Source organism: Prunus persica, chromosome G5 (genome assembly GCF_000346465.2).
Source record: "Prunus persica cultivar Lovell chromosome G5, Prunus_persica_NCBIv2, whole genome shotgun sequence".
Classification (NCBI taxonomy): domain Eukaryota; kingdom Viridiplantae; phylum Streptophyta; class Magnoliopsida; order Rosales; family Rosaceae; genus Prunus; species Prunus persica.
In genome coordinates this window covers 12,903,706-12,916,495 of record NC_034013.1, presented here as the reverse complement: position 1 = coordinate 12,916,495, position 12,790 = coordinate 12,903,706, and the positions used below count along the sequence as shown (strand labels likewise).

At 38.3% G+C, this 12,790-nt stretch overlaps 2 protein-coding genes across 3 annotated transcripts; both read right to left on the bottom strand.

The window, feature by feature from the left end:
- On the bottom strand, window positions 37-912 carry LOC18777224 (60S ribosomal protein L9). The gene has a single exon (XM_007209567.2). It carries the CDS (start codon window positions 773-775, stop codon window positions 191-193), a length of 585 nt encoding a protein of 194 aa, XP_007209629.1. The 5' UTR covers window positions 776-912; the 3' UTR covers window positions 37-190.
- On the bottom strand, window positions 1,421-9,193 carry LOC18776896 (nuclear pore complex protein NUP98A). 2 transcript variants are annotated; one of them, XM_020564228.1, is made up of 12 exons: window positions 8,688-9,193; window positions 8,391-8,460; window positions 7,403-7,711; window positions 5,812-6,465; window positions 5,422-5,643; window positions 4,789-5,333; window positions 4,618-4,702; window positions 4,443-4,503; window positions 3,760-3,898; window positions 3,466-3,585; window positions 3,182-3,359; window positions 1,421-2,455 (listed from the first exon to the last, which is right to left on the bottom strand). In XM_020564228.1, exons 2-12 carry the CDS (start codon window positions 8,407-8,409, stop codon window positions 1,770-1,772), a joined length of 3,018 nt encoding a protein of 1,005 aa, XP_020419817.1. In that variant the 5' UTR covers window positions 8,410-8,460; window positions 8,688-9,193; the 3' UTR covers window positions 1,421-1,769. The 2 variants fall into 2 exon arrangements, with proteins under 2 accessions (XP_020419817.1, XP_020419818.1); XM_020564229.1 differs by having other exon boundaries at window positions 7,403-7,708.

Here is a 12,790-nt window from a genome sequence, read left to right as displayed (position 1 = left end):
AAAATCAATAACCTGCATAATAAAATAACCCCAGAATTCCCCAATTTATGTTTGGCAATAGAAACCCAAAATATAGTAAAACTTACTCATCAAAATTTCCATCCAAGATTATAAAAAAAAAAAATGAAGTAAAGATGAAAAACTCAATATCAGAAAAGCACTCTAACAAGTACAAATCCCTAAAATCTAATCACTCCTCTTCAGCTATCGTCCTCTTCTCACTCACATAAATCCCATCAAGAAACTTCCTAATATCCTTGTTCTTCACATGGCACTTCTGGTTTATGAGAGCAGCAGACCTTGACACCAATTCGATGTCGTTTCCATCCAAAACCAGCTCGTCCTTCACCTTCTCAGACCGGTAGATGTTCACGCCCTGAAGCATCTCCACCTTCCTCACCTTCTTCTCGCCCAAGAAGTTTCGGATCTCGATCGCGTTGTTGGAGTTGGGGATCGAAGCGTTGATCGGAAAGTGAGCGTAGACGAATCTCATCTTATACCTGTAGCCCTTGGTGACGCCGGTGATCAGATTCTCGACGTGGCTGATAGCCGTTCTGATGGCGGCGCTGGTCTTGCGGGTCCCGAACCAGGCTTCGATCTTCAGCTTCTTCTTCCCGGTGGCCTCGTCCGTGATCAGATCGAAGTCCAGGTTCAGGTGCTTGAAGTTTCGGGTCAGCTTTCCTCGCGGACCCTCCACCTCTATCACCTTCGCCTTCACTTTTATGGTCACCCCGTCGGGGATCTCCATGGAGTCCGAGGATAGTATCGTCTTCATCTTCTTCTTCTTCCTCTGGTTTCAATGTTTCAGGACTGGCGCCTCCCACAAACCCTAAAACCCTATCGGGACGGCCATGTATATATAGAAATGAATTTCACATGGACACCTAGCGTCTTCTCCATCGTGGGCTACATTTAAAACTTCAAACTTCAAAGCCCAATCACAAATGAGAAAAAAGCGTCTTCTCCCAATCACAAAAAAGGAAAAATATGAATAAAATACCCGAATATATTACTTGATAAAATTATAAGGAAAATACAGTAAAAATACGTATTGTTATTTATTTAATATTTTTAATTTATAACATTTTTATTCAATAATATGTGATATATTTGTATAATACATGAAATTAATTTATAAATACCTGCAAAACACAAGTAAACTTACATTATGCTTTTCTGGTAGTACACTTGTAACCTTTTTGTTTTTTGTTTTCATTTGAATTATTACTCTCAAATTGTGTGAAAGAGTTGGACTTCAAAAAATACTTACTTGAGAGACAAGTTAGAGATGGAGACAACTGTGGATGGAAATGGAAATGCCATGGCAAAACATAAAAACTAAGAACGGAGAAATTTTGTGTATAAAACAAAACATGATTAAAAGAATGCAAACAATTTCAGGGTTAAAAAACAATAAACCTTTTTTCTTTTTTCTTTTTCCACTTTTCACACCAAATTCAGTAAACCCAAATATGAATTTTGACCCAACCAATATTCTCTGCTTCACCATCAAAACACAAAGTAAAAATAAAGACCAATAATAACACTGAAAAGAATAGAAATGTAAGACAAAACACGACTCTAAAACCCAAAACACAACCAACACACCAGTAATATAGTCAGAGCGCAAACATCGCTTCCAAAGCTATATACGGTACCACTTATCCCTAAGTTCTATACAATTCCAAAATTAATCTTCATCCATGACAAAACCCTTGGTCGGAAACACACAAAAGACCACATATTTAACACATCGACTCCATCTTCCGTCAGCAATCTTGAGCACCATCCACATCCCAGTCGTCTTCATCTCCCAACTTGTACTCACTGAAGTGGCTTACCTTGAACTTCCACTCTCCTTTCAAGGGGTCATAAGAGACAAACTCGGCACCTTGATCCTCCGCTTTCTTCTTCAACATCTGCTTGTATTTTTCAGTTTTTGGCCCTTCTGTAAACCGGCGCCCTGTTTTCTTGTCCATGCATGTAATGTTGAGAAGTGTTACCTCAGCAGGTTTATTGAGGCCTTGCCCAACTGGAGGTTTCTTGTTGTCATCCATGTACACTATCACCTCCCGATTGTTAAACTGCACCACAGATTCCAGATCAAGGCGTCTCACATCTGTCTCACCAAAGAACTTGATGCTACCATAGTCAACTCGTCCGACCACAAAATCCTTGACGTGACAGCAGAACCCAGGTTCTGCCCTTTCCTTCGCCGCCAGTTCCTGGATTCGAGGCTCTGTATAGTAATCAGAGCGCCGGAGCTTTGGCATTAGTGCCTCAATGTCAGCGCCATGCTCATATACAATAGCAGCCTCACCGGCTCTATGCCCACTCAGTGTCATATATGAGTCCCCTTTCTGAATAGAATGATCATCATGGACTCCGTTAGGTTTCTGGTTGGCTTTGACATGATTCACACGCTCCTTGACAATGCCATCTTCATGTGGAGTTTCTGAAACAACATAAAGCAAATCTGTCAACACTACAAACACTATTCAACTGAATGCATTATGGCTCAATATGTTTTGCATCATCAGGTCAGTATTTCTTGCTTACAGCTCATGACTTTAAAATACAACCACAGCAAAACAAAAGGACGGGCATCTTATGTTACTTACTAAATACACCAAAAAATACAAGAAACTACTAGCTATACAGTAAATGGCACAAAACCTGAAGTCATAAAAACATATACTCACTACCTTTATCCTCAGAATTGGAGGCACCTAAGAGGGGATTACATGCTTCTCCCAGATTTTTTCCTCAATCAACAAGTGTTCAGTAGAGTCAACAATATGCTCATTCACACTAAATGAATTAGATAAAATTTTCAAAACTTTCAACATTTGTGCATAATGATGAAAATACAAATAAAAAATAAAAACGCCAGGACCTAAAATGCCTAATAAATGGTAACTAGCTGCATTACATACTCATTATATATGCCATTACAAAGTTGAACCCACACATGAAGAAGCTGCAGTGAAAAGGCAACAGAAATACACGGCAAAACTACTATTTAAAGTGTCACTCGTTTTAGGGAATATTGACAAAGGAAGGCACAAAGAGCAGACAAGAAAGACATAATGTGCTACTTATCCTAGCACAGGCTGGGCTAACCCTCATTTCTACCTTCTAATACAACTCAAACGACCGCCACTCAAGTAACAGAACTTACCATTCTCATGCACCGGAGTATAAGTATCCTTTAATGGGGATGCTTTCTCGGCACTGGCCCTTAAAGGCCACTGTTCTTTGGGACGAATGACGAGTGCTCTTGGGTTTTCCCTGGGAAGGAAAAGGGCATCCGCCTTGGGGGTATTGACTGATTCTTCATCATCAATAAAGAAAGGGAACTGCAAAACAAAAGAGAAAAAAGGTGTAAGCACAATATTCATATGTAGCCTGAATAGGAACCCTAAAACTGATTAATTTAACTGTTCACAAGAAGCACATCCTCACCCTTTGATCATCATTCTTAGGATAATATTTTCTCACAGGCAATCTGACCCGCCTTTGAGTCAGGTGTCGAGAAGTCACTAAAGATGATGACATTCTAACAGGCGCCAGTTTGTCTACAACCTGGCAGAAAAACAAAGTGAGTGTCATATTCCATTTTCCTTCACAGGACATTTAAGAAAATATCCACTGAATTGAAATCACAACCACATAAACGTGATTCTCAATAGAAACTAACACTTACATCAACTTGAATCTCAAATTAAACAAAACAACATTATAAGAAATTCATCTTACAGGCATGCTTGAAATCCCATATTGAATTGATGGTGCAGTTCCACCACGACCAATTGACATCTGAGGCATTGCAGGGAGCGTTCCAAATGGATTGGTAGCAGGTACTGGTTGTACAGCTGCAGAGCTTTGAGTAGCAGACCTGTAAAAAACAACAGAAATAGTTTTTTTTCCAGTCCAGATTTTAATTGGAAACTTCCAAATGGAAAAATAAACAGAATACAACTCCATATAGCTTAATCCATGGACATTTAAAACAAAACAAAAACCCTATGTAGCTTAATGATGCCCAAACACCTCCCAAACTAGATAAAGCTACATGAGATTGGAATAAGAACATCGTCTTAGACAAAATGCCAACATTTCATATACTCCGAAGTTGGGGATTATCCATCATTAAATAACCAATTAAATCAACAAAATAAAAATAACTCTCCCACTCCCAAGCTAATTTAATAGTCACCCTTTTCTAGATGAACGGGAATGAATATACTAAGACATTCCACATCAATGAGATTTGTTTTGTCCCAAAAATTTCTGCAACTTTTAATCAATGTAAATGAAACAAGAGGACACACCACTATGATTCTACAAACTTACATTCAAATACAATTAACAGTAAATATACTATGAACACATACACACAAGAGTTATTAACCACATGAGATATGAGTCACATGACATACAATTGTCCAAAGTTATTCTGCCCAAGAATTCCCACTGAACCACCCAAGCCACCTGTATTGCCTACGAAGGCAAAGACAACCGATTGATAAAGTCAGCACCATCAACAGAAGGAAAAAAGCAGCTCAATGGCTATATTGCTTGAAAAAACATAAGCATGTCCAAAACACATGATACCTGGCTGAGTTTGATTAAAACTGTTGAATCCAAACCCACTGTTCTGAGGAGGCTGAGATGACTGGAAAGGCTGGGGAAAAGAAGACTGCACAGGCAAGTTAATAGGTAAAAAATCAACTAAAATTATCAATTAAAACCTACTACAATTAATAGGAAAAGAAAAATACTTACAGTAGGTTGACTAAAACCCATCAGGTTGCTTGTAGCACTAGCAGTAGAGGAGCTCCCCAAACCATAACCAGTAGAGGGAGTATTGAATGCATTTGATTGACCAAATGGGCCTGTGTTCTGCCCAAACGAAGTGGTACTTAGTCCAAAAGTACTACCTGTCTGTGCAACTGGAGCAGTGGAATTGAATATTCCCGTATTAAATGTGGAATTTGATGTTTGAGCTGGAGCAGAAAATGAAAATGTGGATGGCGCCGATGAAGTAAAGAGAGATGGAGATGAGGTTTGTCCAAAACCCGAGGGAGATGATGATGGGTTAAAAGTATTGGTTGAAGTAGAAAGCCCAAAAGTTGATGAACTGAATGGTGTAGACGATGTTCCAAAGCCTGTAGAAGGGAAGGATGGAGTTTTTGGAGTAAACAAATTAGGACCGGTTGCGGTATTAAAAGGACTTGTAGACGCTTGAGGAAATGATGACGCAGTATTCAAAGAGTTTGGTTGTGCTGTAGACATGCCAAAGGCACTCCCACCAGCAGGAGCTGGACCACCTGGAAGTTAAAATTATAATGTTTAGAACCTAATAAATGTCATAATTTCTGACAACCAAGGCAACTTTTCTAATAACTAGCAACATACCTTTATCCCCCAATTGATAATCCTCCCAGCGTAGTTCTTCGTGACTTTTGTCTTTATATACTGACATTGCTGATATTGACTCCAATTTTGCAGCAGTAGCCCCACTACCACCATCTGGTTCAGGAGTTTCTGTATATGCAGCCACTCTACTACCACCACGTTGTTGGCCCCCAAAAGCTGACTGCCCAAAGGTATTGTTCCCCAATGGTGTTGGCTGAGCTCCTGCATCACAAATTATAAGAATATAATACAGATACAATGACACAAAGCAAAATGAGGCATTCCTTGACTGTAATGAAAGACAATAAGATATTCCTTGACCAGCAAAAACATTAGTCCAGTTTTTCTTTCAAAATGTACCACCACTCATATACATCTAAACTTACTCACCGAATGGAGAATTCTGTGCTCCAAATGGAGACGAGGAACTACCAAATGTAGAATTTGATTGGCCAAAAGCAGGAGCTGATGTAAAGGTGAAAGATGGAGTACTGGATGAACCAAAACCAGGAGCACTTGACGCACCAAAACCTGGATTGCTTGAAGTACCAAAGGTGGATCCAGATGAACCAAAAGCTGGGGTGCTTGAAGCCCCAAATGCTCCCGTAGATCCAAACACGGAGGAATTTGACACCCCGAATGCAGATCCTGTGCTTCCAAACGTAGGACTTGTTGTGGAACCAAAGGCTGGACTGCTTGTAGCCCCAAAGGCTGGGGGGGTGCTAGTAGCCCCAAAGGATGGGGGGTTGCTAGTAGCCCCAAAGGCTGGGGTGCTTGTAGCACCAAATGCTGGGGTGGTTGTAGCACCAAACGCTGGGGTGGTTGTAGCACCAAAGGCTGGACTACTTGTACCACCAAAGGCTGTTGGGGTGGTGGTAGCACCAAATGCTGGCTGACTTGATCCACCAAATGGTGTGGTGGAACCAAATATACCACTCCCAAATGCTGGCTGTGATGGCTGAGTTGTGCTTCCAAAAGGACTTGGTTGAGTAGTATTGGACCCAAATGCTCCAAAAACAGGCTTCTGACCAAAACCAGATGAACCTGTTGAGAGAGTGAGAATCATCAGTGACAAGAAGTTATCCAAATAACAAAGATTTGGGCACAGAGAGATGAACGAAAATGAACAACATGTTAACCAAATAACAAAGCAATTTTGTAGATTACGCATCCATTATAATTCTATGTAGATTGTTGATGAGCTTCTAAAATGGAGGTAACCTCAGCAAGCAAAAGAAAATACAAACTGGTGCAAGACAAATATATAAAGCTGCAAGTATAGATTAAGAAGTAAAGCTCCTCTATTTGAGGTGAACAAATGTCTGCTTAAAATACAAGATGAAACCAATCCCTCACGCAAAAACCAGACCACCTAAAGATATAATAATCATACCTCTTCCACTCTCAAAGTCTTAATTACACTCGTGATATTTCTTAATACTTGAACCCTAGTCCTCTATTATATACATTCAATCTAATCCAATACTTGTGTGCATGCATCAAATAACCAGAAACCTAAACAATAATCTATTTACTTACACACAAAAATAAAGATAATCCAAATTCATCTGGTAAGGAAATAAGTCCGCGGCATGACAACAACAAAAAACAGTTGAAGTTCCAGCCCAATAAAAAAAATTTCTTCCACAAGTCAGCTGTTGGACCCCATCTCATACACAAGTCCTTTACAAGTTGGCACTACACCAAAAAATGTATACTGAACAAAAAATTTTGACAACAACATAGCCATCTCACACAGAAAGCATAATCCACTCATATATAGCATTAGATTTGAAAATGCTCAATAACCTCATAAATTTCCAAGAAAACTCAGTATAAACCTGAAGAGCATTAAAAATGATAGGGGACATTGTAAACAAATTTCTAATAACCGTATTTCACAGTAATTACATTAAAATGAATCACTTGAAAGGTGGTGAAGAACAAAATGTAGAAATTTAAACTAACTCAATCAACTTACCACCAAAAGGTGATGGTGAACTATTGAAAGCCGCACTAGAAGCTGCTCCAAAAGCAGGAGTTGTATTTCCAAAAGCTGGTGAAGATGAAGCAGCACCAAAGGTCGTTGAGGAAGGAAAAGGTGAAGAAGATTGAGCTGCACCAAATACACCAGTTGAAGTGCCGCCAAATATGGAACTCCCTGTTTGGGCACCAAACGGAGTTGTGCTACCAAAAGGCTTGGGAACAAAAGGATTGTTACTTGTGTTGCTGGTTTGCCCAAAGACCGGTTGGGACGCAAACGGGCTGCTAGATGACTGCCCAAAAGCTGCTAAACAATATTCCACACATTGAATTATTAATTTTCGTGAGGAAAAAAAATTACCAATCACAAAGATTCTTCAGGGAGTAAAAGCAGCACTAACAGAACATCAGATACACATAATCATAGCCCAAAACTGATAGTAAATGCATGTCATGTTCATCTTAGAATGAAACAAATAAAACAGGAATGACAAATTACAGGCCCTATACGCATCTTCAAAATTCATAGTCTTAAAATCACCACCAAGTTCATAGGACCAGAAGGAGAATTTCACGAAGAAAAGGGTAGTCCTCATACAACTATCACCAACAATTTATTAGGGGCCTGGAAGACATAAAAAACAGTTGCCCTGAAACAGAGAAAACTGCAAGGGGGAGAAAGATAAAATTTTAAAAAAAAGTTTTGAGCATTATACAAGTACATGTGTGAGCAAGCACACACAAAAATGCACAGAGGAAGGAAAGAACAAATAAAATTACACTCGTCGTTGACGTTGTTCGAAAGAAAACAACAGTAAAATCTAGAAAACACATCAGCAGAAGAAACGATATGTGTGATTAAAAAAAAAAACATAGAAAACAATTATTCAAATATGGAATGAAATGAAAAAAAAATGAATGCAGTTAGGATGAGGAAGCAAAATCAAACTCAAGGATCAAGTAAAAGATAGAGAAAAGAAGCTTACGGTTAGTAGAACCAAACATCTTGTCTCACGATTCTGTATTCAAAATCAGGGCTAGATTGTCGATCTCAAGCTGAAACAGAAACAGAACACAAAGTTAACACAAATTTCATCACAAACTCATATTTAACAAGGCAACGAGAATCTAACAATGCGAGAAATCGCTCGAACACACGTCGAATTAACGCGACCCATTGCAGAAATCAGAAAACCAGAGCATCAATACAATACAACAGAAATTAAACGCAATCTTAAACCTGATAAACAAACTAGGACCGAAGGCTAGGGTTTTCGAAGTACCTGAAAGTGAGCGAAGGCGATGGAGAAGAGCGAATGTGGAAGTAGGGTTTCGAAAGAGGAACTGGGCGTCGATCTGAAGACGACGATGGCTTCGAGTTGTGAGATCGAAAGTGATGAAATGGAAAGAAAACGGAAGAGAGGGAAGGGTTTGAAGTCGCAGAATGATTGATGGCTTGGCTTGCAATCTCCCAAGTCTCCTTCGTCGATGTCAGAATTGGTGAAGCCAAAAGCTATTTACACGAGTGTGGAGGCGCGTCGCGTTAGAACTAAGCACGCATAGTAGCGTAAAAAGTAAGTCCGTAATTATATAACTACCGCTTTGGTTCCGACAAAATGAAAATGAATTAGTTTTTTGTTTTTTTTTTTGGTGAGAGTAAATTAGTTTTTATTTTTCGTTGTTGCTTAAAATAAGCGAAAATTGACTAAGTCGGATTTGTTTTTAAAAATTAATAATAATAATTGTCTTTTTTTTCCTTTATATTAGATATCTTGGTTTTTTATGCATGTGTACTATTATTTAAAAATACAAAATAAATGAAAATGTCATATGTTTTCTTCTACTACTCCCTCGTCCTATTATCAAGAACAAAAAAAAAATGTGTAATTTTTACAAAGAAACATAACTGAAGGGGAATAAATTGCTGCAAACAATACGATGTTGAATTTTTATCCAAATGAGTACAGTGAAAATACCATATTGTGCTTCATTACATAATCAAGTATTGCCCTAGCTTATGTAATGAAGGGATAGTAGAGATAGTATGAAAATTATGACATCATAGCTCCAAGGGCAACTACCTACGATCTCATATCAAGGGGCCCCACATGGTTTTTTTCGTTTTTGTTTTTAAATATCATGAGGTGTCCCCACATCCAAAAGGTAAGATTAATCTCCGCTCGAGGTTCGGCTTGCTCTTGGCCACAAAGTGTTTCCAACGGGTTTCAAACCCCTGCTATTGAGGTACTAGGTAGCTTACTAGTTGGAGGTGACAATTTACCAACAGCACCACACCTTATGGTTCAAATGTTTTTCATAAATATATATGTATTATATATAAAACAAATTTGGTAACACTCAATGGAAGATAATTAGAATATAGTAAATGAACTAGTTCTGTTTTGGACTAGGTCATAAATTTTTGAATTTTTGTTAGCTCAATCTCCATGGGCTTACACAAGGCCTGTAGGGCCTGTTTAATTTGTATTTTAAATTAGTCTTCTATCCTCTTATAACCAGAAACAACCCCAAAATCCCTAAAGAAAAATTCACACATCAGATCCATCTACCCTCAATGTCGAACCCAACCCCACCTCCAATCCTTCCAGTCTCAACCGCCGCAACCTCTGGCGGCTCCGCCCAAGCCCAAGGCCCGAGCGCCACCCCGTCCCTTCGCACCTTCTTCAACCACATGTCGGAAAATCTCAGCAACGGCCTCTCTCAGGCGCCGTTGATCCACCAGGCTTGGCTGCATTGTTCCCTCCATATCCGAGTTTGGAAGCGTCGACGTTCTTAGCAGATATTGCCTTGTCGGCTATAGCAGATGCGGCAGATGAAATTTTCTCAGTATAGGTGCTGCTCTGGTTTGATGGTCTCTCAGCAGAAAACTGGTCAAGGCTTCCAGCAGATGATTTGTATGTACCAGTGCTCAGATTTTGGTGTGGTTTTTGTTCATCTCCACCACCTGTCACATGTTAGGAAATAATCCTTAGTCTAAAACAAATTTTGCCATAATCAGCAGGTCCATGTTAGGAAATAATAAATCAATCTGCAGTAACAAAAATATATACATAGTTTGCTAGTCTAAAACAGATTAAGCCATAATCGGTGTAATTTCAAGGTTGTGGACCCATTTTATTGAAATAAATGGTCGAGCGGATATACAATTAATATTTAAAGAGTACAGCCGAACGGCTATACTATTTAATATTCAAATATATTTAACGAGTATAGCCGGGCGGCTATACTATTTAATATATTAAATATATTTGAATATTAAATAGTATAGCGGCTATACTCTTTAAATATGTTCAAATATTAAATAGTATAGCCGCGCGGCTATACTATTTAAATATATTAATATTTAAATTGTACAGCCGCGCTGCCGTACTTTTTAAATATATTCGAATATTAAATAGTATAGCCGACCGGCTATACTATTTAAACATATCAACACTAGCTTTTCATGTCCCAGATCGTATTTCCGATGCTTGGTGGACTGTGACACAAGACCCTGAAGCCCAACTTGATTTCCCTAAAGAACTTACTGAGGTTAGTTTCCGTTCATATAGGTATGTCGTGTTGATAGAATGTAGATATCATTTTTTTTATGATCCACACTCTCAGGAATTTGTTGGTTTCATGGACAACACACAAAATATGACTTTAAAGGTGGTGAAGGTTCAACATCTGCAAACAAAGCAAAGTGATCATAAAAATGAAACTACATATGTAGAAGAACATTCCCCAAATGTTAAGGTTGAAGATCAGATTATGGAAACAAAGATTTGATGAGAGCAACACCTGTTCGACATTCAGCAAGAACTGCCGGAAAACGATTCAAGTAGTTACATTTGTGCTGCATTACCATATTTGCCTTTTCAGACCTGTCTGATATACCTATGAGTAAGTAGTTCTTATCATCCAAAATGGGCACTGATGCCCAATGTCCATTCTGAAGTCACTTACTGAAGACATGAATGCACTCATTGGAATGTCGTGTATTCTCTATGGATATCCACTAGTGCTAAGAATGGATATATAACTAAATACGTACCTCTATTAAGTATGTACACTATTAAACGATTATGCCCATGATATGTTGTGGTACCTTTAGTTAGATTATCATAGATAATTAACCATTTTGATATAGTTTCTTTTTGTTGAAGAATAATACAAGAAAAAAGAGTGCTTGTTGATCGTCCAGAAGGCACACACTTTCCTGTGATGTGTCCACACATACTTCAGCGAGAGAAATAATTCAGAGGAACCATTTAAAATTCATGTGCATGTTTTCTTCTAATTTAACTGTAAGTTTAGTAAAAAGGGGTCTGGACTTGCATATTATAATGGTCTCACGTTTGAATCCCCATGGCATCATATGGTAGTAGGTGTGTGAGAAATTTCTCTCTCATCTAGTTTTGACTATTGTTTGTACTAAAAAAAATGTACGTATATATGTATGATATTATTAGCCTAATCGACAAAGTTCCAAATGGCAGAATATACAGAAGACAACTTACCTCCTATGCAGCATAGAGTAGGGATGCCCAAAGATCAGGTACCAAAGTAGACAAAGCTACATAAGCACAATCCTCGACCAAACAATTAGCTTTGAAAAGGTTTAAGATATGAGAACATTTTTGTCTTAAAATAATGTCAAATTTTGAAACCTCCACCAACCTATTTAGTAGGAAATCTAAAACTAAGACTGTTTATCATTAAATAACCAATGAACCCAACAAGAAAGAATTGCTCTATGCGTCGCAAACAAGTTAGAAAAAATAATTCGTAAGAGGGACAAAAATGAGTGAATAGATATGAGATTTGCTTCATCCGATGGGGGACAAAAATCATTTATTTAAGATGAAATCAGAGGATAATCATTTTGGTCTTATTTGGTGCCTCGATGTTTACTGGATTGGAATTGAATCCAAACTAATTCTTATAAACAAGGATCACTAATCAATACATTATTTTCGACCAAAAAAAAAAAAGATCAATACATTAGTTCAATCCAAACGAAGCAGCCAGATCATTAGTGCAATCAAGGCCAAGCTTATTTCCTCAAGTTTGGATCAAGATGTGTCATTCTCAAGTAAACAAATATAATCAGCCAAGTGGCATTGCCAATCACTCATTGGTTCATTAATCAGACCAAGATATATTAACGTCGTATTCAAACATTATAAGAAAAACACAAGGCCAAAATTCCCAAATTAGCCCCAATAAATGCCCTTTAGAGTCCTTTCACATTAGAGCGGTCTAATAAATCTTACTACAAGTTCCAAGTTACAGCGGTAACTCCAACGACCCTTTTCTTTTTCGCGTTGCGGTAGATCCCAAAATTTCAACTTTCACAGCAGTAAAACCCATGATTCCATTT

Bases quoted from the DNA above. Each gene is read 5' to 3' on its own strand.
- LOC18777224 (XM_007209567.2), bottom strand. From the start codon at position 775: ATGAAGACGATACTATCCTCGGACTCCATGGAGATCCCCGACGGGGTG.
- LOC18776896 (XM_020564228.1), bottom strand. The intron at 3,360-3,465 runs GTGAGGATGTGC...TTTGTTTTGCAG, and splicing joins CTAAGAATGATGATCAAAGG to TTCCCTTTCTTTATTGATGA. The intron at 2,456-3,181 runs GTAAGTTCTGTT...ATGTTGTTTCAG, and splicing joins TACTCCGGTGCATGAGAATG to AAACTCCACATGAAGATGGC.